Raw genomic sequence first — 25783 nt, 5'->3', positions numbered from 1 at the left:
AGCAAACTAGCATGCTTGCTGGGGCCGATTTGCATTAGGTTAGATAGTTTGGACTTTGGGGGCAGATATGAAACGCTATCATATGAAAATATACCAAGAATCACTTGCTATTAATTAATAATCAAATACATTTTTCCCCATGAGTAATAATGTACAATGCATCTATATATATTATGTTTAAAGCTAGAACAGAGAAAGTTAAACTGCTTGCTAGTCCTAAATCCAATGTCAGCAGGAGAAACAAGACTTTCAGTCTTCAGGTAGTACTTACACCAATTAGAGATCCCTAGACCCATCCTGACAAGGTAAACAAAACTTAGTCGCACTCGAAAAGAACAGCGAATCTATACCCCCCCCCCCCCCCCCCCCCCCAACACACACACACACCCCACACCCCCATATGAGTTTAGTTGATGAAGTATGCCGCACCAAGAGCATCTTGTGCAGAAATCCTCTGCAAACGAAGACAGACACTGATTATTAGACCATTTCCAGCATTTCTCAAATTAGCTGATATTGCTGATATGAAGTTTGCATTGCTCAGCATGCCTCATATCATATCGAAATCCCAGATAACAAAGCCAATGTTGAAAGATAATGTCTGAAACATAAGAGCAACATACCTGTGAAGGATTAAGGATCAACATCCGTTCAATTAATTCAACTGCAGGACAGTCAAAGCTGCAAACAATTTTTTTGACATAATTAAATCCAAACGTAAAAAAAATAATGGTAACCACACCAAATACCTAGGCGTATGAAATAGTCAGTGGATTACTTCTGCAAAATATCTCTCAGGCTTCGTTTGGTAGGAGTCGCAGGACGGATAGTCATTGTCTTATACAATGGTAGCTTGGAAACACCTGGCCAGCTTTCCTCGTTTGGAGATCCACACAGTTCAAATATTTTTGATAACTGCTCTTGCTAAAACAAAACACAAGCTTCTGTCATGGTTTCAAGCATAAACATAACAAAATAGGAAAAAAATTGAATGATATCAATAATCTGAAACTACTCATCCATATTCGAGGAAATATTGTAAAGAAATGTGTTGGCATGCTCACGAGTAAAGAGTTAAAGGAGCTGACTATAAGTGAAAACATGAAAATAGCCATTAACGTGTTTTATTACTAGGATATCCAACACAAACAGAAATCACTGGACAAACTGAGAAAAGTAAAAACAAATATATACAACACTTCAATTCAATAAGTCCAAGGTACTAATTGACAAAAAAAAAACGCATGAAACCATAATGCTAACATCCACATTTGTTTAAAGGTGGTCTTAAAAAAGTACTGAATTCTGATGGTCTAAAGAAATAAAATCCCTCTTCCAAAGATGTGCTATTTGATGGAAATCATCTTTCCATAAGATATGAATAGATGCATCTATGGACTTGAGTAATCAAAAGAAAATCGACTTGTTCAAGCAAAAGCGAATGATGGAAACTGTCTGGTTTCCTGGAATCTAGTCAAAATGCCACTACAATATGGAGGGATTGATATTCATGATCTGGTGTATTTAGGATGGCCTCTCCGCGTTAGGTGGCTTTGTCTTGACAAGACAGACAGTTCTCGCCTTGGGCAGGATTACCTATTCAAAATTTCAAATCACTCAAAATGCTCAGGTTATTTTCAAGGTTGCTGTGGAATTCATAGTTGGTAATGGGGAAGGCATCCCGTTCTGGTCCAATAGGTGGCTGCGAGCAAATACAGTTTCTGAGTTGGGCAACTGGCACCTATAATCTTTTCAAAACAATTCCTAAGTCATAAAACAGCACCCGGTTCTGCAGGCTTTGGAGACCCCCCATAGGGTCTCAGATATTAAAGGTACACACTCTCTGTCGGTCTGTCCTGGTCCTGAGAGGGAACCTCTTGCTATGGGATTTGGTTGATAATATGTTGCGAGGGGATTGAAGATCAGCACCGATGGAAGCTCAGCAGGTCTAGTACTTATTCTAGCAAATGAGCCTACAATGCTTACTTTCTTGGCTCCATTCACTTTGCTCCATCGAGCAGAATTTGGAAGAGCTGGGCTTCACAAAATTGCAAGTCCTTCATTTGCCCTGCAATCAACTATATGTTCGACTGGTGATCATCTAGCAAAGAGATTTCCTCATCCAGCGACCTGTCCTCTTTGTGATCACACAAGAGATTCCATCCAGCACTTGTTGATCTCTTGCATCTTCGCTAGACAGGTATGGTTTGTTATTCTTCAGAAATTGGGTTGAGCCCCATCTCAGTCCGGTTTCTGCTAGCAAATTTTCAAGCTGGTGGAACCGGCAATCAAGGATGTGCCTAAGGAGATGAAAAAAGGGCTTAATTCACTCATTACCCTAGTGGCCTTGGATATTTGGAAGCACAGTAATGTGTGTGTGAATTGTGATGCTGCGTGGCAGTGAGGAGTGCATAGTGGAGATCGGAAGAGCAATTGGGATCAAGAACTGGGGCGCTGAGGATAGCGAGGAAGTGGCGCGGTGGTTTCGTCGACGGCGGCTGCGGCTGAATCGCCAGTCGCCATAGTCGAAAAGAAACCCACCCGCCTGGGAGGTTTATTCCTTCTTCAATGATGATTACAGCAAATCAAGTGCCCCTTGTACTTTGGAGCACTTCTACTAATCCTCCTAATTACTTCCTTCCTGATCCAATAAACCGGTCCCACGCTTGGCTAGACTAGCCACGGGCCAGGCTTCGTGGACGTCGTGGGTGTCGCCTATACTGGCGCCCAATGGGAAACACCACACACCCTGATGGAGGGGGGTGACCTTTAATATATAGTCAATATGACTTGCAGTACATGGAATATATCCAATTACATGGAAAGCTATCAATCTAGAATATCCCTAGAATATCTCAAAGAACATGGAAAGAGTGTCAAAAGTTGGCGAAGCCAACAACACTCGACGACTTCAGCAGTGGACCTAGACACCGTGGTCTGACACTTGGAAGACTAGGAAACCAAGTTGCCATCGAGGAAGACGCAGAAGCCGAAGGTAGAGTGTCAAAAGTCCGAACAGGCAGTCCAATCCGCATTAGAGTAAGCGGTGAGTAGAGATAGCAATGGGGCCCCGATCCCCGATTCCCCGCGGGGAATTCCTCCATTAGGGGATGGGGATGGGGAAGGTTCTCCCCCACGGGGATGTAAACGGGGAAAAGTCCTCCCCCGACGGGTAAACGGGGACAGGGCATTCCCCATCCCCGTTCCCCGCGGGGACCTGTTAAACTTACCATCCCTAGCGATGAGGGACTGAATGGAGCCAGTACCAATGTGGAGTCCGGAGCCGAGTGTGCCCTTTACGTAGCGAAAGATGCGCTTGACCAGCGCAAGGTGAGGCTCGTGGGGATCGTGCATGAATAGGCACACCTGCTGGACCGTGTATGCTAGGTCGGGTCAGAGTGAGATATTGAAGAGCACCCACAAGGCTCCTATAGTCGAGGCTGGCAGAAGTGTAGAGTCTTGGCATGAGTGTCAACGGGAGTCGCTGTAGAGTGACACTCAGCCATGCTGGCGTCCTGGAGAAGGTCCACAGCATATTGTCGCTGAGACAGAAATAGGCCATCTACAGAGCGGGTGACGGAGATGTCGAGGAAGTGGTATAGGTCGTCAAGATCACTCATGGTGAATTCAGAGGTGAGTTTGGTCATCACATGCTATATGAGAGTCGAGGACGAGGCGCTGAGGATGATGTCGTCGATGAGAGCAGCAAGTAGGCGATCTGCACACCCTCTTTGTGAACAAAGAGAGAGGTGTCGGATGTCGATGTGACGAAGCCAAGCTGTCGAATGAACGAAGCAAACCACTAGTACTAGGCTCGAGGAGCCTACTTAAGTCCGTACAGGGACTTTTGCAGAAGGTAGACGTGATCGGGGGTGGTGGGGTCGATGAAACCAGGGGGCTGCTGGCAATAAACTGTCTCGTTGAGGTGGCCATGAATAGGGGTGTAATCGGATCGAATACGGACGGATATCAATGAAATCATATTTGTTTTCATATTTTTAGTCGGATTCGAATTCGAATACGGATAGCTTCGAATACGAATACAAATACGGATGTTCTCGAATACAAATACGGATAATCGTGGATCGAATACGGAGCTAATCGGACACGGATAGCGTCGGTAACGAATATTTTTGTCGGATATTGTGTAAGACACCATTCCAGACATATCATAGTTGTAATCATTTAGCCTCTCCTTTAGTCCAAATATTTTTGAGGATTATATGTGCACATATGCTACACCTCCATAAAAATCCATGAATTTCTAAGGCTATTTTGAGTATTGTTAATTTCTTTATGTAGAAAATCATTAAAATGCAATTAAATTCATAAAATATTGATAACTATGATATGTGGTTTCACGTGTTATTATGATATGTGGTTTCACTTATTATTATGGTGGTTTCACATGTAATCATTACGGGTTTCACAAATAAGTAGAAATAAAATGAAATAATTGATGACATCTTGTGGTTTTATGGTTCAAACATTTTTGAGGATGCTATATGGACATATGTTACTCATACACCAAATTTCGTAAATTTCTGAGACTATTTGTATATTATTAATTTCTTTTTACAGAAAATCATCAAAATGCATTTAAATCCATAAAGTATTATAGTATCGACCAAAAATTACAAATAAGTTATCAAGACTAATAAACATTCCATAAGAAGATAACCTCAAGTCCCTACATGAAAATGAGAAAGTGAAGTAAAGGTTATGTTGAAACTTGGATACTTAAGCTGATTTCACGTGTAACTCACACAACAAGTGTAAGAAAATGAAAAGAATCACTGACATCTTATGGACTTTATGGCCCAAACATTTTTTAGAATTTTATGTAGACAAATGTTAACCCTCCGTCAAATTTTACGAATTTCTAAGACTATTTGTGTATTATTAATTTCTTTCTACAAAAAATCATCAAAATGTAATTAAAATCATAAAATAATCTAGTGTCTACCAAAAACTTCAAAAAAGTTACCAGAACCAATAAACATTCTATTAAAGATAATATGAAGTACCTATGTGAAAATGATAAAGTGAAGTATTGATTATGTTAAAATTTGGATAGTTAAGGTGATATCACATGTAACTCATGTAACAAGTGAAAGTGATTTGAAAGAAATGTTGGCAATCTTTAGATTTTATGGCCCAAACATTTTTTAGGATGCTATATGGGCATATATTGCTCCTCCATCAAATTTCATGATTTTTTGAGACTATTTGTGTAATATTATAATTTTTTCTATAGAAAATTATCAAAATGCATTTAAATTCATAAAATATTCCACTATCGACCGAAAATTGCAAATATGTTACCAGGAACAATAAACATTACATAAGAACATAACCTCAAATTCCCATATGAAAATGATAAAGTGAAGTATTGATTATGTTGAAACTTGGATATTTAGGGCGATTTCACATGTAACTATCCGAATATCTGAAATCTGAAATCTGGTAAGATATCTGGGTAGATATCCGGATATCCGAAATATGAAATCCGGACAGTTATCCGAGAAGATATCCGGATATCCGAAATCCGACGGATATCAGGCATATCATATCCGTATCCGATATCCGAACTGTATTATCCGAATTCGAATCCGAAATCCGAAAATTCTGCGGATATCCGAAAAAAATTATCCAACCGAATAATTAGCCTCTTCGGACGGTCGGATGGTCGGATAATATCCGTACCGTTTACACCCCTAGCCATGAAGAAAGGCGTTCTTCACATGTAGTTGGTTGGTCGACCAGGCGCTAGAGGTGGCGACACTGAGAACCATCCGAATGGTTGCCGGTTTGACAACCGGGTTGAACGTCTCGCCGTAGTCGATGTCATGGCGCTGGGAGAAGCCGCAGACCACCCAATGTGCCATGTGACGAGAAAGAGTGTCGTCGGAGTGGAACTTATGCTTGAAGATCCACTTGCATGTCACAACATTGGCGCCAAGGGACCGAGGGACGGGGCGCCATGTGTGGTTGTCGACAAGAGCCTTGAATTCATCGGTCATGACTACACGCGAGTTGGCATCGGCCAGGCCACTGCGGTAGTTAGCCGGGATCGATGGAGGTGCTGGCGATGCAGCAATGGTGTTGAGGTTCCTGTACTGCACCCTGGGATGGTGCCAGTCGCAGAGCGAGTTACAGGACGATGTGGCTCCGATGGAGGGGCCAACGCTGGTGACAAAAGTCGTGGCTCTGGTGGAGGGGTCGACGCTGATGTCGGAGCCGAACTGGGAAGGGAAGCCAACGAGGGAGAGATGCAGGCAGTCGAGGGCACGCCAGAGTCGGGAGAATGACGACCGTAGACGAGGTGGTAGTCACGAACTAGGGGTGGGAGCTGGGGCACCATACCCGAGGATGCAGGAGGGCCTTTCGCTCAGCCCATACTCTATCAATATATATACACATGCCTACCCTGATTTATGGTTAGGGTTTCAATCTAATATGCAGGTATTAGGAGGGAGACATAGACGGTATGTGACGGCATCAATCTGCTCGGTGATCTAGTAGGGCCCAAAGTAGTGAGGCCCCAGCTTGGAGGAAGTTGTCGTGGTGTCGACAGTTGTATGCTGATGCAGACGGAGCCAAACACAGTCGCCGACCGAGTACTCCACTAGGCACCGCTTCTTGTCCTGATGTTCCTTCATGACGTCCTGGGCTAGCAAGAGACACTTGCAAATTAATGCCATGAAGGTGTCATGGTGCCAGAGCTATTGGCTGACCATCTGTATGCGGATGTAGGACACCAATGCAGGTAGCCTGCATGACGATGATGCAACTACACCTTGGACTGGCCATCTGTATGCGGATGGAAGGCGGAGTTGTGCAGGAGCTTGGCACCTGCTAGCTTGAACGACTCCCAGAAGCTGCTGGTGAAGATCGTGTCCCGGTCGCTAAGCACATGCAGAGCACGAGACATCCGAGGCTGCAGTCATGCCTCCACCGCCGACGCCACCGATGGTTCGCCAAAGAAGCACTTGGAACACTTGGTGAAGAGGTGATGAGCGTGCATCTGTTGCAGCACAATGTTGACATGTTGTAAGTGTTCAACCCACGAGGAACTTTTTTTTTCTGGAATACGCAGGAGAGTTGCGCATCATTGCATTAATAGAAGAATAGGAAAGGGGGAGAGAACCCCGGTACAGAACACACACACCACTTAGAGACTAACTAAGGATCACCGACTATCATGGAGGAAACACGACCCACAACGCTGATCTAAGCTAGCAACTCATCAACTTGGAGGAAGGACAGGGCCTTGGCTCCAGTCAAGGACCATAGCACCGCCTCTTTCCTAGCCACTCTAAGGGTTGTGACCAGGCTGGGATTACAACCATCAAAGACACATCTATTCCTATGCTTCCAAATGGTCCAAGCACCTAGGATCACTAAGGAATTAAAACCTTTTCTCAAAAAATCAGATGCCCGAGAGCTGCTAGACTTCCACCACGACTCAAAAGAATCCTCATGAGCTGGACACAGTTCCTGCAGCCCCACTGAACTAAGGAAATGAAACCAGAACTGTATGGCAAAAACACATTTGACCAGCAAATGATTTATGGTTTCAGCCTCTTGGTCGCACAGGGGGCACTGCTCAGGTCGGTCTAGTCCTCTTTTTATAAGCCTGTCAGCAGTCCAGCACCTATTATGTTCCACAAGCCATATAAAGAACTTGCACTTTCCAGGAGCCCAAGATTTCCACACACGTTCTGCTGGTTCGAACTGAACCGAACCAAGGAAGAGAGCTTTATAAGCAGAACTAGTTGTATACTCCCCTGAAGCGCTGAATTTCCATAAGTGGCGATCCCTTATTCCAGGCTGGAGCACAACTTCACAAAGTTCCAAGAATTCAGCAATGACTCTAACTGAAATTGCCCCATTCACATCGGAGATCCACTGAAAATTAGGGAGCGCATCTTTGACCAACCGTCTGTTGGCAAGACGCGGGGGCACCAAATCAAACACTGCAGGAGCTATGTCCTTAATACATTTCCCATCCAACCATCTATCCTTCCAGAAGAGGGTATTGGCTCCATCACCGAGCTTAGTAATAATGGCTGCAGCGATCAAATTTTTAACCACCTTACATACACGAGTGGGGAAGTCCGTCCAAGGCCTACTGGGGTCTGTTTTCTGCAGCCATGGCCAACGAGCTCTCAGAGCCCAACATAGGTTCTTTAGCTCACTAATCCCAAGACCACCCAGCTCCTTGGGACGGGTAACCTTAGGCCAAGCCAAGAGGCAATGACCACCACGGAACTCTTTCCTGCCCCTCCAAAGGAAGCCCTTCCTCAACTTAACAATTGCTTTGATGGCCCAAACAAGAAGGTCAAGTGCCAAAGCTGCATAAATCATCTTTGCCGTCATGACAAACTGCACATGAATAGCTCTACCAGCCCTGGTCATAAGTTCAGCTTTCCATCCTGGCAGAAGGCTAGCAACTCAATCAACGATGGCCTGAACCTGGTCCCTTGTGAGTTTCTTGGGAGACAAAGGCAGACCAAGGTACTTACATGGAAAATCTGAAATATTACATGGCAGCAAGTCTTGTAAACAATTCAAATCTTCTTCCCCACAGCAGATTGGGAACACACTGCTCTTCTGGATATTAGTCCTTAGACCTCTCCGGAGGTCAATATTGGTGGGAGACAGGCGTCCTTCAACTCATCGAGGAGCTCGACCATCACCAAGATGAGGACACTATCTTTGACAGTACAATCATTGAGGGCACAATAGTCGAAGCAACAACACCAACTATCATCATGCTTGTGAACAAGAAGCACCGAGGAGAAGAATGATGATGTTGACTCCCAGATAACATCTCAATGACTTAGGTATTGTTGTGGGTGGTGGCAGAGGAGGCCTTGACCTGGCGGTGCTCATATGCCTTAGGCCAGACGCATCGCTGACTGTAGATTGGAAGGGTGTTGGAGCTCGACATCGAAGGCCAGTGGTTGACCAGGCTAACAATAAAGAGGTCGATCTTGTGCTATGTTGTGAGCTCCTCACGGTGAGACAACAGCGCCACAAAGTGCCCCTGATACTCCAAGATGCTCATGCGATGTAAGGCCTTGAGTTCACCAAGGAAGTTGGAGCGAATTGGCAATCCCAAGTGCAAGTTGACAAACTCAACGAAGCACGGCCATGAACCGAGGCCCAAGTTGCGCTCCGTCTAGTAAACCAGTCCGCTGCAATGCCATCTAAATGCAAGGATGCCAGCCAGACCTTCTCCATGGTGCAATGGTCGCAGAAGTAGTTGTCACACTTGTTCAGCCACATGAGCAGATCGGACATGTCGTTGAAGCAAGAGAAGTTGATCTTCGAAGGGCGAGGCCTATCGCGGCGTTCATCGTGGTCATCGAAGCCAGGGTAGCTGTGGTGAACATACCAATCGAGATGTCGATCATGGTATGATTAGCCATCATGGTCACGCAGGTGAAGTAGGTGTCAGGTTCATGTAGTCACGATCGTGAAAATCACCATGGTCGTGGAAAACATCACAGTCACGGTCGGTGTGGCCACCATTGTTGCCATGCGTCCTCTTTGAAGTCACCATCGTCTTCACCGAACTGGAACTTCTCCATCGTCTATACTGGTAGTCCTCCATGGCAACATCGAACACCTCAAGCAAAGTGCTCTTAGCATCATCGGCAACATCCGACGGATGTGGGAACTAGGAAGCATCGGAAGAGCACGACAAGATGGACATGCCCACTCACTAATGAGATACCCCCAGAGTTGTTGACCACCCATGTGAACCTCCATGTTGAAGAAAAATTCAGCCCCCATTTGATGCCATCGAAGATAACTAGTCACCGGGGAACTAGAACGACGTTGGGACGAGTGGATGATGCCATGAGGTCCACTGGTTGTGCTCATTCTCTTCTTTTTTTTGGTGTACATAGAGCAAAGCAAAGGGCTCATAGCATAGCACAAGGACAGGTTGGTCGCTTATTGGCACAACTATGCCGAAGCAAGGGAGCCAGACGGAGCAGGTCGGGGCCAAAATCGGAGTGCGAAGGGACTCGACAGAGCAGGCTTAAGCAAGCGTCGGCATGCGACAGCGCCAACATGCAAGCCACAAGACAGGGGTTGCGAGGTAGAGGGCAGAGGCGGTTGCAACAAGCAAGTGTGGGGCCAACACCTGAGCCACGACATCACGTTTCGTGGATGGCACCATTGTGGTAAAGGTCGTAATGCCAGAGAAATCACTACCGCAAGGCATAGAGGGCAAGGTCATAAGCGCCTATACCATAAAATCAATTTTTGACAGAATCAAAAAGATATCTGGTAGAATCGTAACCATAGAATATGACCCTAATAGAAATGCATACTTTTGTCTCATGCACTATGAGGATAGTGAAAAGAGATATATTTTACATTCGGCTATAATTGGAGATACTATTATTCCTGGTACGGAAGTTCCTATATCAATGGGAAATGCCCTACCTTTGAATGCACTTTGAAATATTAATTTACATAATTAAAAGTAACAATTTAGATTTACAATGAAGCCTAGAAATCGATCACTGATCTAATTTGGCTACCTCTATAGAATATACCTCAACGAAGATCTGTGCCATGGAGTGAAAGTGCACGGCACGGACCCACACAAAACGAAAGCGTGAGATGGAGCCACAGGAAGGGGGAGAGGGAGAGTTGCACAACCACCTCACTGACGGCTCACCAATGGTGGTAACCAGGTAAATGGATCTCGAACCTAAACCTAGCTTTATTACCATGTTAGGAAATGCAAAATCACACTGTATTGCAGTCCGCCAGTCCCCAAAGCGGAAAACAAGGTTCTTACAATATGCACTAAACCAATTATAATAGTGAAAAAATACATAACATAGATATGTTCATCTAACAAATATCAGTCACGGTTTTTAAGGCGTCCTTGAAGTGTTGCTTAAGCGGTAAGGCCAACTAGAATGGTAAGGTGCCGCCTAGCCTTAGAAATTTGAGTAAGGCGATCGTGGAAACTGGAAACTCAATGAACGTCAAGAGATAGGATGGGCATGAGCAATAGGAACTCACCAGCAAGCAATACAATGTGTTGTATGGAGAATACACAGGTCAAAAGGGGGTCGCCGGCGGTGAGCTCAAGCTCGGTGGCGGCGACAAACCGCGTCCACGAGATCTGAAATTCCCAATACGATGTAGTTTGAGGCTGGGGTAGAACTAGTTTGGGAGGGAACTAGGAAGGTGTAGGACCTATGGGTGAGAGGGATTTGGAATTGATTGAGGGAAGTGGCGGGGATGCGGCCATGAATGGAGCTGCTCCTTGTGTGGTGCCTGGACAGAGGTAGAAGAAAAAAAACAAAGAAGATGGGAGGGGAGGCGATAAGGGCGCAGGGGATGATGCCAAGCTGGCCATGGGTCGTCGAGAGGCCTACCTAGACCTAAAAATTAAGTGCAGTGAGCTGGGCTGCTTGGTCAATGGGCTGGACTGGGCTGGTTGGTGAGCAGGCTAGCAGAGCTATCTCTTTAAACCTCTTCTCGGGTTAGTCGCCTTACCTCGTCTTATCGCCTTAAAAACTATGATATCAGTGTAACAAAAAATGCATAATAGAACAAAGTACAATAGGGATCATATAATAGTAAAAAAATAGATAAATACGCACATTTTTTGTATTTGTGCATCATGCATGTGACAGGCTGTTAGTGGGCTGGTTAGGTTTACAGCATGGTTGGCCTAAGGCCCATGACCGGATGACCCTAGGGTTACTACGGCCTCTAGCTTTGACAAAACCTATAGTATATACACATGTATCATGTACATGGCAATCAATCAATCTAATCTTGTGTGTACAACATAAAATACTCATCATGTTCAATGTTCACAAAACCAAATCTCATGTAAATAATAGTTCACTTATTATAGGAAAAATAGCGCTGGGAGCAAGAGCACAAATGAGAAGTGTATGCATCATACCTCAGTTCTGCCAGGAAATAATGGTTTCTTAAGTAAAAATTCTGCAAATATGCAACCGACAGACCAAATATCCACAGGTTCAGCATAACTTGTGGCACCAAGAAGCAACTCAGGGGGTCTATGAAGTATGAACAGTTTGTCATGATGTCCACATCAGCACATATTCATGGAAAAAGTTGTGTTAGTATAAGTGGGTAGAAAGGTATTGGCCCAATCAAATGTGTTATGATGTTATTTCCCCCATTCCATATTGCACTTACCGGTACCATAAAGTGATGACATGATTTGTTAAAGTTCCGTCTCTAGTGAACAGCCTTGCAAGGCCAAAATCTGCGAGTTTTAACAACTTACCACCAGTTATTAGAAGATTAGCCCCTACAAACAATTCAATAAACAGGTAATTATGAGATCAAACATAGCCAGGGAAAATCAGGTCGAAGGCACAAATGACCAGAGATTCAAAGTTTCAAGTTAAATCTAAAAAAAGTGAAAACCTTTGATATCCCGATGAAGTACATTGTTGGCATGGCAGTACTGCAATCCTTTTAGCAGCTGCCCCATATAAACCTGAAGGAATGAAAAATTTGAGTCAATAATTAGTCATTTTAAGGAACACACTAATGAGTAATGACACATCTCATTGTTAATTCATATTTTTTCAGTAAGTACACACTCCGTGTGTTGGAAACAATCATGTGTCTTGGTTCATAGCATTTACATTAACTAAATTTCAGCATATAGAGTAATAGGAAGTAAAAGCATCTCCAACAATGCCTCAGACTGATGCCTCAAATTGAAATATACGGCTCTATATAGGAAAAACCACTCCAACGGTGCCTCATTTTTTAAAATTTGATCAAAAAATTATAGGGCACCCTCTCAAGTGCCTCAAATATACTACACCATAGTGGGCTGTCCTATAATCTACATTTAGGGCTTTACTGTTGGAGCAGAATATTTTGTTGGTGCCCTAATTCCTACAAAATATACTCAATTTAAAATTATAGAGCATTTTTATAGGTCATGCTGTTGGAGATGTTCTAATAGGCTGGTTAGTTGGGTAATTTTCTGCATTTATTAGGGGCTATCACAGCCTGATTTGTAGCTCACACTGACTATATTAGTAGAAGAGAACCACAAAAGGCCAAGTCATCCCAGCCACCAAAACACTTGTGCTCGTCTATGTTCTTGTGTGATATTGTGTTCCTGTGACATGTTGGAGGTTTTAGGCCTGTCACCGTGACTCTTGGGTCTGTTTCTCTTCAGCACCTTAGCCAAGGATCTACTAAAAATGACTTATTGACTTATTTTCCCAAGTCAAGTCCTTAAGTAAAATGCATTATTTCATGGCATGCCAATCAATTTATGGCCACTTGAATGCATGTTTAGTGCACAGGCACATAGCAATACGTCAAGGCATCTGCAAGGGATCTAGTAACTCAAGCTAGGATATGCCCTGCCCCAACAGTTTTTTTTTCGAAAATGTGATCCCAACAGGCACATAATGAAAATTTGAATGGAAAATTAGGGCTAGTTTGATAGAGCTCCTAGAACAGCTTCCAGGATGAATCCAGGAGAAGCTCTGCCAAACAGTTCTTTACTGAGAGGTGGTTCTTTGCTGATTCTGTGAAATGATTCTCTGAAATCGACTAGCAGGCTCGGAGTTAAAGAAGTAGCTTCTCCTAATTCACTTCACACACAGAAACACTGTACGCATAGTGTTAATCCTACAGAATTATTTTCAATCAGATAACCACTTCCCACAGAGAATCAGCTTATGCATGTATGAGAACAAAATAACAAATATAGGTCACTGGTAGTGGTGCATCAGCATAAACCCATGAGCTTTACAGCTTTCACCACTGTCCGTGCAATCAGTGATGATCTCGCCATCGCTCATGAGAGCTTCATCTTAGTCATCTCAGATCCCATGGAGTCTGGGATGACATCTCACCAAAGCCAATGGTTGCTTATTGTTTTTCACCCATGTCCATGGATACTAGGGATGACATCTAATCGCAAAAGGTACGCCAATTTTTGTTTCCAATGATGTTATTATTGTTTTCTTGACATTTGTGGCACATCCATGGAGGATTGAGAATAAGCCCAGCCAAGCCAGGCAGAACTATTTGTGCTGTTCCACACCACTTTGACTATGACGCTTCAACTTCTCTCCTTTCTTCGACTCACCCCGCTCACGTGTCTATGCTCCAGTTGCCAGGGCACAATGGATGCAGCAATAGGGCTGTGAATTCATGTACGAAAACCCCAGAAGGTAAGCTTCACACTCCCTTTGTATGAATTTAGTTCCAATTGCAACTATGATTTATGATTAGATTAATTGGGTAGGGCTAGGGTTAATTGTTGTAAACCCTAACTGCATTCCAAAGAGAGAGTTGTACAATATAAACGGGAGTCCCTAATGGGCCATCTAACAGGAAACCTAAGCCCAGAGGGACCCGCACGACCCAATAAGGACCGGATACAGATACACTCTAATGGCGAAACTCTAGCCACGACAGATGTTGAGACTGGACCAAAACTCCTCAAACACTATAGTCGGAAGCCCCTTCGTGAAGACGTTGGTGAACTGCGAGGTGGTCGGAACGTGAAGGACACGAACATCTCCAATGGCGACATGCTCGCGGATGAAGTGGAGGTCAATCTCGACATGCTTTGTGCGCTGATGTTGAACGGGGTTGGTGGAAAGGTAGACAGCGCTAACGTTATCGCAGTAGACCAGGGTGCTCCTCATCAACGGACTGTGGAGTTCCGGTAGCAACTAGCAGAGCCACGTCGTTGGCCACGGCGCGGTACTCTGCCTCTGCACTAGAACGAGAGACAACCGGCTAGAGCTTTGACGACCAGGAGACAAGGTTGTCTCCCAAGAACACGGCGTAGCCTGAAGTGGATCGACGCGTGTCTCGACAGCCCGCCCTGTCGGCGTCAGTGTAGACCCAAAGCTCGGTGATCGCGGGCCGACGAAGAAGGCTGAAGTCGAGGGTACCCCGAAGATACCGCAGGATCCGCTTCATATCGGTGAGGTGCGGCTCCCAGGGGTTGTGCGTGTGGAGGCACACCAGCTGGACGACGTAGGCGATGTCGGGCGGGTGAAGATGAGTTACCGGAGAGCCCCGGCAGGCTACGATAGCCAGTGGGGTCGGCCACCGGAACCCCAGCATCGAAGGAGGCCTTGATGTGAGTGTCGACCGGAGTCGCCCACGGCTTGCAGTCAGCCATGCTAGTGCGCTCCAAGATGTCCATGGTGTACCGGCGTTGGTGGAGGAACATCCCGGGAGAGCGGCACTCGACGGTGACCCTAGGAAGTGGTGCAGCTCACCCATGTCCTTCATCGCAAACTCCTACTAGAGGCAGGAGATGATGCGACGCAGAAGGTCGACGGAGGAGGACATGAGGACGATGTCGCCGGCGTAGAGGAGGAGATACGCCGTGTACGATCCGCGGCGGAAGACGAACAAGAAGGTGTCTGACTTGGCCTCGACGAAGCCCTGCGAGAGTAAGAAGGTGGCGAAGCGACTATACCATGCTCTGGGCGCCTGCTTGAGGCCGTAGAGGGACCGGTTGAGCTTGTAGACCAGGTAGGATGAGCTGGGTCAACAAAGCTAGTCGGCTGGATGCAATAGACCATCTTCGTGAGGGTGCTGTGAAGGAAGGCTTTCTTGACGTCAAGCTGATGCACCAGCCACTCCCGGGAGAGCGCCAGGGTCAGGACGGTCCAAACGGTGGCGGGCTTCACCATGGGGTTGAAAGTCTCGTCGTAGTCAACCCTGGGACGCTGAGTGAAGCCCCGTAGGACCCACCGAGCCTTGTACCTGTCCAAAGATCCGTTAGCCTTCAGCTTCTGCTTGAAGATCCACTTCCCCGTGACCACGTTGGCGCCGGAAGGGCGTGGCACCGGGTCCCAGGTGTGGTTGGCCTGTAGAGCCTCGTACTCCATAGCATGCCGCCAATTTGGATCGGCGAGCTCTCTACGGACGGAGCTGGATACGGGGGAGAGCGCCGGAGAGGACAAAGCCGAGGGGACAAGGCGGTCGACGGGCTGGAGAACACCGGCAGCCCGTCGGGTAACCATCGGGTGGATGTGGCCCAGGTCTCGGTGAATGGCCACGGGATGGTACACCGGTGGCTGGGTGCAAGAGCGGGCCGATGCACAAGGCTGGCCACGTCGCTGGTAGACACGGACAGGGTCGACGAAGCGTGGAAAGGACGGAGACGACGAGGCCGCGTGTGGCTGCGCGGGTGGCGTCGGTGTCGCGCGTAGCGGCGCGGGAGACTCCGGGGCTGCGCAGGAGACGTCGGGGCCGCGTGTGGCTGACTGGCGGCACGAGAGACTCCGAGGCCGGGCGAGACTGCATGGGAGACATCGGGGCCACGTGTGGCGGTGCGAAAGACACTGGGGCCGCGTGTGGCGGCGCGGGAGGTGTACCCGTGGACGAAACAGGGAAGGGAGGAACGATGGAGGGAACCGCAGAATCGTCGTCCAGGAGGGAGTCGAGCTCCGTAAGAGAGGCAGCGGAAGAGAAGGTAGAGAAAGGGAAGTCAGACTCGTCAAAGACGACATGACAAGAGATGATGATCCTATGGGAGGAGAGATCGAGGCACTGGTACCCCTTGTGATCCGGGGAGTACCCAAGAAACGCACCCGAGCGGAACGAGGGGCGAGCTTATGGGCGGCAGTGGCAGAGAGGTTAGGGTAGCAAGCACACCCAAAAACTCGAAGGTGGTCGTAAGAGGGGGAGGTGCCAAACAGAGCAGAAAAAGGAGTGGGGTGAGAAACCGCCTTGGTGGGGAGGCGGTTGAGGAGGTAGGTGGTAGTGACCAAGCCCTCAGCCCAGTAGCGAGCGGAAAGGGAGGCCTAGAACAACAGGGAACACATGACATTGTTCGTAGTACGAATTGTGCGCTCAGCCCTGCCGTTCTGAGGGGAGGAATAGGGGCAAGACATCCTCAACTGGACATCGTGGGAGAGGAAGAAGTCACGAGACACGGAGTTATCGAACTCCCGCACGTTGTTGCACTGAACACTCCGAATGGTGCGACCAAACTTAGTGGAAACCCAAGCGAAGAAGTAAGAGCATGAGAAACGTGTCGAACTTCAAACACAAGGGAAAAATCCACGAATAATGGGAAAATTCATCCAAAATGATCAAATAGTACTTATAACCAGAAATACTGATAACAGATGAGGTCCATACATCATAGTGTATCAGATCAAAAATGCATGCCGCTCTGGAAGAGGAGGTAAGGAAGGGAAGCCGAACATGGCGACCTAGCTGACATGCATGACAATGATGCTCAAAAGAGCCCCGACTACAAGACACAGTGGAGCTGCTACACAGCTTGGACATCACATCACGCCCGGGGTGGCCAAGTCGACGGTGCCAAGTGACGGACAAAGCAGCAGCAACGAGGGCGTGTGACACATGGGTCGTAGAAGAGGTAGCAGGCAGGCAAAGGGTGTATAAGGGCCTAGAGCTGTCACATCTGGCGAGAAGGGTCCTGGTAGCCAGATCCTTCACCGCAAACCAAACGGGTCAAACTCCATAGAACAAGAATTGTCAGTAGTGAACTGACAAACAGAAAGAAGATTTTGAATGATGTTGGGAGCAACAAGGACGTTGTTTAAATGGAATGGACCGAAAAGGACTGTGTCGCCTACTGAGGTGACGGGAAGGACAGACCCATTTCCAACAACAATAGAAGGGAGAGAGGGGTGAGGGGGAGAGGTGGAGGAGAGGATACCTACGTCCGGAGTGGTGTGGTACGACGCGCCAAAGTTGGCCACCCAGTCAATGACACTGGTGGGCGGGGCCAGCGTCATTGTGCTGAAGGACTGCTGGTCCCACCCGCCACCCCAAGTACCCCACTCGAGCTGAGCTGGAGGGCCCGAAAGCGGAAGGAGCCCCGACTGGTGTAGAGGAGCCAGGGGCGCCGTCGGTGGTGGAGCGACAAGGAAGATCGTCGGTAGGGCGTGGCGCAGAGGTACCCGCGGACGGCCCCGACCACATAGAGATGCCGTCGGTCTACGGGTTGTAGAAGGATGGCCACTAAGCGCCACCCCTGCCTGCTGGAGCACGGCCACCACCGCGAACTCCCTTGCCACCGCCCTTGCGGCCTCGGCTGCCACGACCACCTCCGGAGCTAGAAGCCTGACGAGGGACTCCGAAGGCTGGCGAAGGCGGAGAGGGGTGGTGAGGAGCCCCCCGGAGTCCGAAGGAGCGGTCCGAGTGGCGTTGTAGAGGGTCGTGGCAGTGGCAGTGTCGGCGGTGGACTCGAGCTCCTCGAGCAGGAGGTCGTTGCGGACATGCTCGAATGTGGGGAATGGCTTCTGGCGCTTGAGGATGGCCTTCAGGTGCCCGTAGCGAGGGCTCAGGCCACGCAAGATGTTGAGGACGAGACTCTCATCCATGAGATAAGCCCTAAGGACACGGAGAGAGTCAGCCAACGTCTTCATCTGACGGCAGTACTCAGTGGCAGATAGGTCCCCCTAAACAAGCTGGTGGAAGGCAACCTCCAGGTATAGCTTCCGGGCCTGGTAGTTGCCGCGGAAGTGAGTCTCGAGCGCGACCCAGACCCGACGAGCTGTGTTGTCCAGCTCGCCGGCAATATCCTGCAGCTCAGCAGTGATGGTGCCGAAGATCCAGGTGAGCACCACCTGGTCCATCCGAAACCAGGACTCGGACGGCTCGGTGGTGTTGAAGAGGATGTGGGCTTCGAGGGCGTAGCGACACAAGATCTGCAAAACCTGCTGGTGCCATCGGGCGTACTGAAGGGAGTCGGGGCCGAGAACGTCGGTGACGAGTGCCCGAATGCTGGGGATACCTAAGGCCTGTGCGTGGAGCGTGCTGTGGATGGTCATGGCAGAGGTCGGAGAGTGCTGCCCTGGACACCCTTGCCCGCGAGACGACGGTAAGTCTCGGCGAACTGACACTCGAGGGCATCGGCAGTCGCCTGCTCCTGCTCCAAGGCACATGCGGTCCTGCGCACGCCAACGAGCGGCCATAGCAGCGGCTTGGGCGGCGACCAGGGTGGCAGCGACAGCGTCGGTAGGCGGCCGCTGCGAGGCGGTCAGGGGGCAGAGTACGTCGAGGCAGTGGTGCCGGTGTGATCCCCGACAACCAAGTCGTGGGCCCCGCTGGTCATGACGTTGTATGGGAAGCCCGACGCGAGCATGGCGGCCCAGAAGGCGGCATCATCGGTGATGGGGACGACGCTGGAGGGGGGAAGCCGTCGGAGACGAAGCCAGAGTCGCCGTAGGAGGACAGGGGTATGCCGAGCGCACCAGAAAGAGCAGCGGCCAGCACGCGCGAGTTGCTGTCCACGGAGAAGGGGAGGCTGAAAAAGCTCGTGCCAGGGAGGATCCTAGTGGCATGGCCGAGCGTGGGAGCGCCTGCGCCGAGGCCTCCCGCGATTGATCCGTCCGGGCCAAGGTCGTGGGCACCGAGGGCGAGGGTGCCTGCGCCGAGGCCTCCCGCGCCGCCGCGCCGGATCCGCTCGCGCTGAGGGCAGAGCGGTGGCGCCAGGGACGGTTGCGCCGACGTCGATGTCACCCGCGATCGGAGCACTAGTGGCGACGAGGGAGAAGCCCGGCGGCCCCCAAGGACGACGCATGGTCGAGAGACGCAGGGCCTGCTCCAGAGAGGAAGAAGTGCGGGGAGGGAAGGCCCCTGAGGGCGGCGGTCGGTCGGCCATGGCAGGGGAAAGGAGAGAGCGCCGACGTCTAGGAGAGGAGACCGGGGGCTATTTACAGGAGAGAAAAACCCTAGGCTCTGATACCATGTTGGAACCCCTAAGTGCATTCCAAAGAGAGTTGTACAATATAAAGGGGAGTCCCTAATGGGCCATCTAACAGGAAACCTAAGCCGAAAGGGACCCGCACGGCCCAATAAGGACTGGATACATATACACTCTAACATTAACTAAACTAGTCTAATACCCGTGAGTTGCGACGGTACCCAACCATATTTGATGATATTGATTGGGTAGCGACACTTGAGAGTCTTAATGGACCCTCCACATAAAAATACCCATAATAAATGAATTTAATGTCAAAGTGAACATATTGTTCATATTCCAGATATTGAACTGGTAAAACAAATATTACACTTGATCTTAGCCAAAAGACCAAAAAATGAGTTGGAAAGGAGCCCCTATACTCGAATTAAATTATAGCCAATGTTTTGGCTTGGGACTTGGGAGCGAGAAGATGGTGTAGATCTGATGCCCTAACCAAAATCATCATTGAGTTTTCATAGGTAACACATGCAAATTCATTTATGGTGATGGATTAACAATTTTCTCCAAGTTTAGCAAGACATAGAAAAGCGCAAGTACGCCAACAAGATCATTCCTGAAATACCAAATACAACAAGTTTATCCTCTAATGCTTAACATGCTTACTGAAATACATACTTGCTCTTGTCTTTAGAGTATCTATCAAACAATAAAAACATTTTCCGCTTTTATAGAGCCGTGTACTCGTTTCCAATTGCATAGTTGGTTTCACTTAAAATTCAATGTGAAATTAATTCGGCATGAACAAAACTTTTTCATAGTTATGCTCTAGCAATGTTCCACAATTAAATGGTTAGAAATTTGTATAAGACCTCGCCACATTTGGTGATGTGTGGAATGCACGAACTACACCCTATGTTGAAGGAGCGGAGCAGAGCTCGCGCCAGAGCGGAAGACGAGGAGACAGGCTCCCGATCCCTAGGGGCGACGAGGAGGTTTAGAGTTGGGTGTACTCGATGCAAGTTTTATCACCTAGCGAGCATCCTTATCTGGAGGCAAGCGCCGTAATCCTCCTCGCCGGTGGCGGTGCAACGGCGGAAGAAGCGAGCGGAGGTTGTTGCGAAATGAACAGGGTTTGTTGCTAGAGCGACAGCTGCGAGAACGCTGTTGTGCAAACAAATAGAATAGGGATGGGATATGATCTGGGACCGTGGGTTGATTTTGAAGAAATACAAGGGATTTTTTTGTAAAAAGATGACGCGGGACGACCATTGAAACTGGTGCTTTAATATAGTAGAGACTATACATCTCCCTTGTTTCTCTTTAATTTAGAAATATTTTTATTGTCTTTAGTTGATCACTTGATTCATTGTTTAGCCAAGATGAACAGGAGGTTGAAGACTTTGTAGCTTTAGACAGTTAGACCGTGTCCAGCAGTTCACCCATATGGTCACCCAAAACATTGTTTTGCACTATAGACTGCACTGTTTGCAGAGTGGAGTTTAAATATGGGTATAGGAATGGGTAATCTACTGGAGATAACCTTATAAGCCAGTTGTTTCAAGCCCCTCTTCTGCTGAAAATCATATTTCAAGCTCCCATGCTGCTGAAGGTCCTAATGTGACATATGCTATTTTGTTATGTTCTGCTATGTTTTTGAGCAAATTAGGACAGATAACTTTCTCTTTATATTGTACAGGTGAAAAACATGAGCTCATTTGCTTGTTATCTATGTTCTGGCCAAAATCAGTATAAGCGTGATGCCCAAATACTGGCCTCAACCCCTGGAAATAGACCATGAAGCAGCATCATACATTCATACGTGATTACTAGTGGCTAACGCCGCAACCAACATTGATAATGCCATGCAACAAACTTGAGTTAACAGAGGCACTACTAAAAAAATCAACAAAAAACATGCATACAGAAGCAAACCATGCCTTAGATTGCTAGAAAAAATGTGAAGAGAAATGTGCCCAAAATTTATGGATGGAAGAACACTTCAGTACCTTGACTTGGGATGGGGCACTATGGTGCAATACTTTCTTCAAATCATGGTCCATGTATTCAAACACCATGTAGATATCTCCCCTATAGATGTGATCATCTGCATAGTCCATAGGATAAAATTATGTGCATGTAAAAAATTATTAAACAAGGAAAATATTAATCCATCAGCATGGGGTACATTAGTGAAGAATATAAGCAAGTAAACAAAAGAGAAGTGAGTGATACTATACCTGATCCGCCTGTTCCATGTGCAGAACCTGGGAAAAAAATTAAAAATGGTTAAGCAATGTCATTGTATCATGCACTCCATTATATATCTAGAAATGACTAGATGAACATTTGTTACCAGGAGATACTACAATCTCTTTCAATCTGATGATGTTCTCATGATCCAGCTTTTTTAATAGTTTAATCTCACGCAAGATTTGGCGTGGAAACTACATAGGTACTGAACAGTTCAGAGGGGCCTATAACACGCACAGAACAATGTGCTTGAGTATTATTAACTTTGTTGAGATGATAAAGCTTACCCCTTCTTTGCCATCATCCAGTTTTATTTTCTTAAGTGCTGCTCTTTCCCCAGTAATAATATCCACAGCTTCAAACACCTCACTGAGATTTGTAGGAAAAGACACAACAGTGACAAATTAGGTGGTTAGATAGATCATGAATATTCATGTAGTAGTAAAATGCCCTGGCAGATCAATGTAGATGTCAAGGAAATAAAACTAATGAAAATATGGCAGGAGATCTCCTTCATTCCATTTTCTTATCATGAAATAATCCTAAGGACAAGAAAGAACATCAAGATTGATAATTTAACCATTGTTATTTCAAAGAACCATGTTTAGCAGGTTATTTCAAAGATCTTAAGACATAACGGAAGACCATTATAGTCCACCTAGTTGAATAAAAGTAGGGGTTCAGAAAGAACTACAAATTATTGTCAGTGTGAAAGACTATACCTAATGGATCTACTGATTGTACAAAAATGCCGAAAAATTTTCTCAAGAGGTTTGGTCTTTTGCATCTTCATACACCTTGCGTGTTGCACAGTTCAGAATCAAATTTGCAATGGAGGTGCTTGCCCCCATTAACCGTTTTAGATACAGAATATAAGGTATGCGCTGTTTTATTTACGTTCCACTGAATACAATCAGATTATCAGACCATCTCAGAGGGAGTATTTTACAATAGTCAAAACAGGAAGAAAAGAAAGCACAAGATTCAAACACTTACCAACTGAGAGAAAAATAATATCTTGTGAAACCTTACATTTTTAGTGCATATGTTTAAATTATATTTCCAGAATAAAGACGTTCAAGGCTATAAATTACTGGATAAACAATGATATATACTTTTAAAGTGGAAATTTTCTTTCTTTTGGCCAAAGGGAACAAGCTCCAGAGTTGACTCTAGTTCCGGTACAAAGCAAATGAACGGTCGGGGTCAGGGGGATCGAAAACGTAAGAACATAGCAGTGCCTGGTCCTTAACCTGAACTATTGCTCAAACACATAGAAAATCATTTTTCTATATGCACAAAATTCTAGATAGGGCTCTAGTGTCTCCAACTCGTCATCATAAACTGTTTTCTACAAAAGCATTGGCTGAACAGGGGGGACTTGACAACATATCTTGAATTGACTACTTTGTGAAAATCTTTTTGATGACCTAATGTGCACCAACAGATTGAGATATGAATTCCTAAATTATGCTTTCTACAGATAAAAGCTTATCACGGGAAAATCGTACAAGAGAAAACATCACTTTTAGGACTCAGGATGTCCAAAAAGATGAAAGCTGACCAACTGAACCAAAGTTGTAAGCATAAACAAGTGAAATTCCAGTTAAAATGCATATAATCAGGTTAGTAACAGATGTTATGGGATCCCCCCCCCCCACCTCATCAGACAAATAAAAAGACATAACCTAGCTGCATTATATACATAGACAAAGTTTTCATGGTTGCTATACATCATGACTTAATGCATACGCCTGTCTAACAGTTCAGCCATTCTGACAGACATACCTACCGATATTGTCCAACACTATCGAGGGAACCCTAAGCAACTAAAAGATTACAGCTTTAATGATGCCAATAACTGACGGCAACTAGGGCGAAAAAGCAAAAGCACTGTTGCTCCACCAACAAGTGATGACCTACACAAAGTCTCCGCCGACAATTGGCTCCAAGTACGCCATGAATCGTGCATCCATGGACCAAACGGATCATCATTCCGCCGCCGGCCGTACGATCCCACGGCCACTCAACATCTACTGCAATTGCAGCGCGCGGCGAACGATTCAGGCGGAACAGGCCAAAATGCAAGGGAAATTCTAGCCCGGTCAGCGTGCCGCCGAGGAGATTTCGGTTCAGCTCGCTTACCCGTAGGTGCCCTCGCCGATCTTGCGGATGCGCCTGTAGCAGTCGACGGTGCGGGCGCCGGCGGGGGCGTACTCAGCCAGGTTGAGCGCGCCAAGGGGCGCCTCCTCGCCGTCCATATATAGCCGGAGGCCGCGGCGGTGTCGCGAGAGTGAGCCGGCTCCGCTAGAACCTCCGGAGGCTTGGGCAGCAGGGCAGACGACACGAAGCGGAGGATGCGGAAGCCGCAGGAGGCTAGAGTCGGGAGTGTCCTACGTAAGTCAAAGCGACCCAGTCGTATACCGCTTCCATCTTGAGTCTGGGCTTGTTAAAGTGGGCCGGCCCGTTTCGCTCCACTTTTTTTCATGCCTAAAACAAAAGTTGTGCACAAAATCTAGATTGCTTATGACTTTAGCCATGAGAGCATGTTTGGCATTACAATAAAAGAGAGAGAGCTGGTGAGAGCCAACCAAACACGCTAACTTCAGAGTTGCAAATTTCATAGAGTTTTGAGGGTTACAATATAAATTTTTGAAATGCCTCTTTTGCTACTCAAATCCTAAAAAAATAACCTAATCATAGAATATGAAGGTACTTACTCGCTATTGGGCATTGGCACTAGTTATGAGAAATAAATCTAGACTCTAAAGTAGAATTGATCCATCTAGAGTAGAGTAGAGTTTTATGAGAAATGCTGCTCTAGAATGGAGCAGAGTTATACCAAACACCCAAAAAAGCTTAAATTAGTTAAAGTTAGCTAATAACTGGTTGAAAATTTGACTAGAAATATCTTTTTATTACCCTCCTATTTATATGCACTAGGGCTAATTTTAACTAATTTTTGGCTTAAGTTCGAGGAGAAACTAGATTCATGATTAATTTTATGAAATCGATTTTGTTAATAAATTGAAGTAGAACAAATTAGATGTCCTCGAAAATGGACCAAGATCTTAATGAATCTGTTGAGCACCATTTGTGGCATTGGGCACGGCCGGACAGTTTGACCCTGAGGCCTAGATGGTCCGAGCCACCGACGGTTCGCCCATAGGCGCGGACGATCCTCGGATAGATCGAATCAGGCAGTTAAAACTCCCATCTCCTCGTGTGTTTAGTCCTCTAATCCCGCGGGAGCTGTTGGAGAACGCTTATGAACGAGTCTAGACCTCCCCTTATATATTTGAAGGGGTACGATCGATTGAAGGACCAACAATCAATATACCTTTAGTTCTTGACATTTTGCCCTATGAGTAGACGGTAATATAGTTTCCTCTCTCTAATCTTCACCTCTCTTCGGCTCTACGTTGTTTAGAGACATCTTGGGTGGCCTGCCGATCCCAAGACAAACCCTAGGATCTTTCCTCCCCGATGGGGTCCCTCTTAGGAGCGGGATCCAGGTGTTGTTGGCGGACTCTGTCGCCTCAACGTACGCGTGGACCGTCCGGCTCGTCGGGCAGAAACCCTAGCCTCTGCGCCAGGTCGCAGACCGTCCGGCCCTCGGCCGCGGACCATCTGCGCTTCCGTAGAGAGCATCACCGTCGGTACTCATCGCAGTGATTGGTGCCTAGATCAGTGTCAACACACTTTTTGGCGACTCTGTTGGGGAAATCGTGTGAGGATCTATCAGATCGTCCCTCAATGGCCGGTTTAAAAGATAGCTCTGATGTCTCCCTTAGTAACATAACTGAGCCGGCTTGGGAAACC

The 25783-nt window shown here is 46.9% G+C and overlaps 1 protein-coding gene and 1 non-coding gene across 4 annotated transcripts; both read right to left on the bottom strand.

Moving 5' to 3' along the window:
- Positions 1 to 81: 81 nt before the first annotated feature.
- Positions 82 to 24383, bottom strand: LOC100283405 (cell division cycle 2-related protein kinase 7). 3 transcript variants are annotated; one of them, NM_001402535.1, is made up of 12 exons: positions 24107 to 24347; positions 23885 to 23997; positions 22249 to 22330; positions 22065 to 22155; positions 21949 to 21975; positions 21718 to 21815; positions 12448 to 12520; positions 12214 to 12328; positions 11954 to 12071; positions 779 to 924; positions 624 to 681; positions 85 to 454 (listed from the first exon to the last, which is right to left on the bottom strand). In NM_001402535.1, the coding sequence occupies exons 2-12, from the start codon at positions 23935 to 23937 to the stop codon at positions 407 to 409; spliced, it is 909 nt and encodes a 302-aa protein (NP_001389464.1). In that variant the 5' UTR covers positions 23938 to 23997; positions 24107 to 24347; the 3' UTR covers positions 85 to 406. The 3 variants fall into 3 exon arrangements, with proteins under 3 accessions (XP_008677342.1, NP_001389464.1, NP_001149778.1); XM_008679120.3 differs by lacking the exon at positions 23885 to 23997 and having other exon boundaries at positions 82 to 454; positions 779 to 915; positions 24107 to 24383; NM_001156306.2 differs by lacking the exon at positions 23885 to 23997 and having other exon boundaries at positions 24107 to 24333.
- LOC111590803 (U2 spliceosomal RNA) lies at positions 19913 to 20110 on the bottom strand. Its single transcript, XR_004855829.1, has one exon. It is a non-coding gene; the product is annotated as a U2 spliceosomal RNA (small nuclear RNA).
- Positions 24384 to 25783: the final 1400 nt, after the last annotated feature.

Source organism: Zea mays, chromosome 1 (assembly GCF_902167145.1).
Source record: "Zea mays cultivar B73 chromosome 1, Zm-B73-REFERENCE-NAM-5.0, whole genome shotgun sequence".
Classification (NCBI taxonomy): domain Eukaryota; kingdom Viridiplantae; phylum Streptophyta; class Magnoliopsida; order Poales; family Poaceae; genus Zea; species Zea mays.
This window is presented reverse-complemented; position numbering and strand designations above follow the sequence as displayed.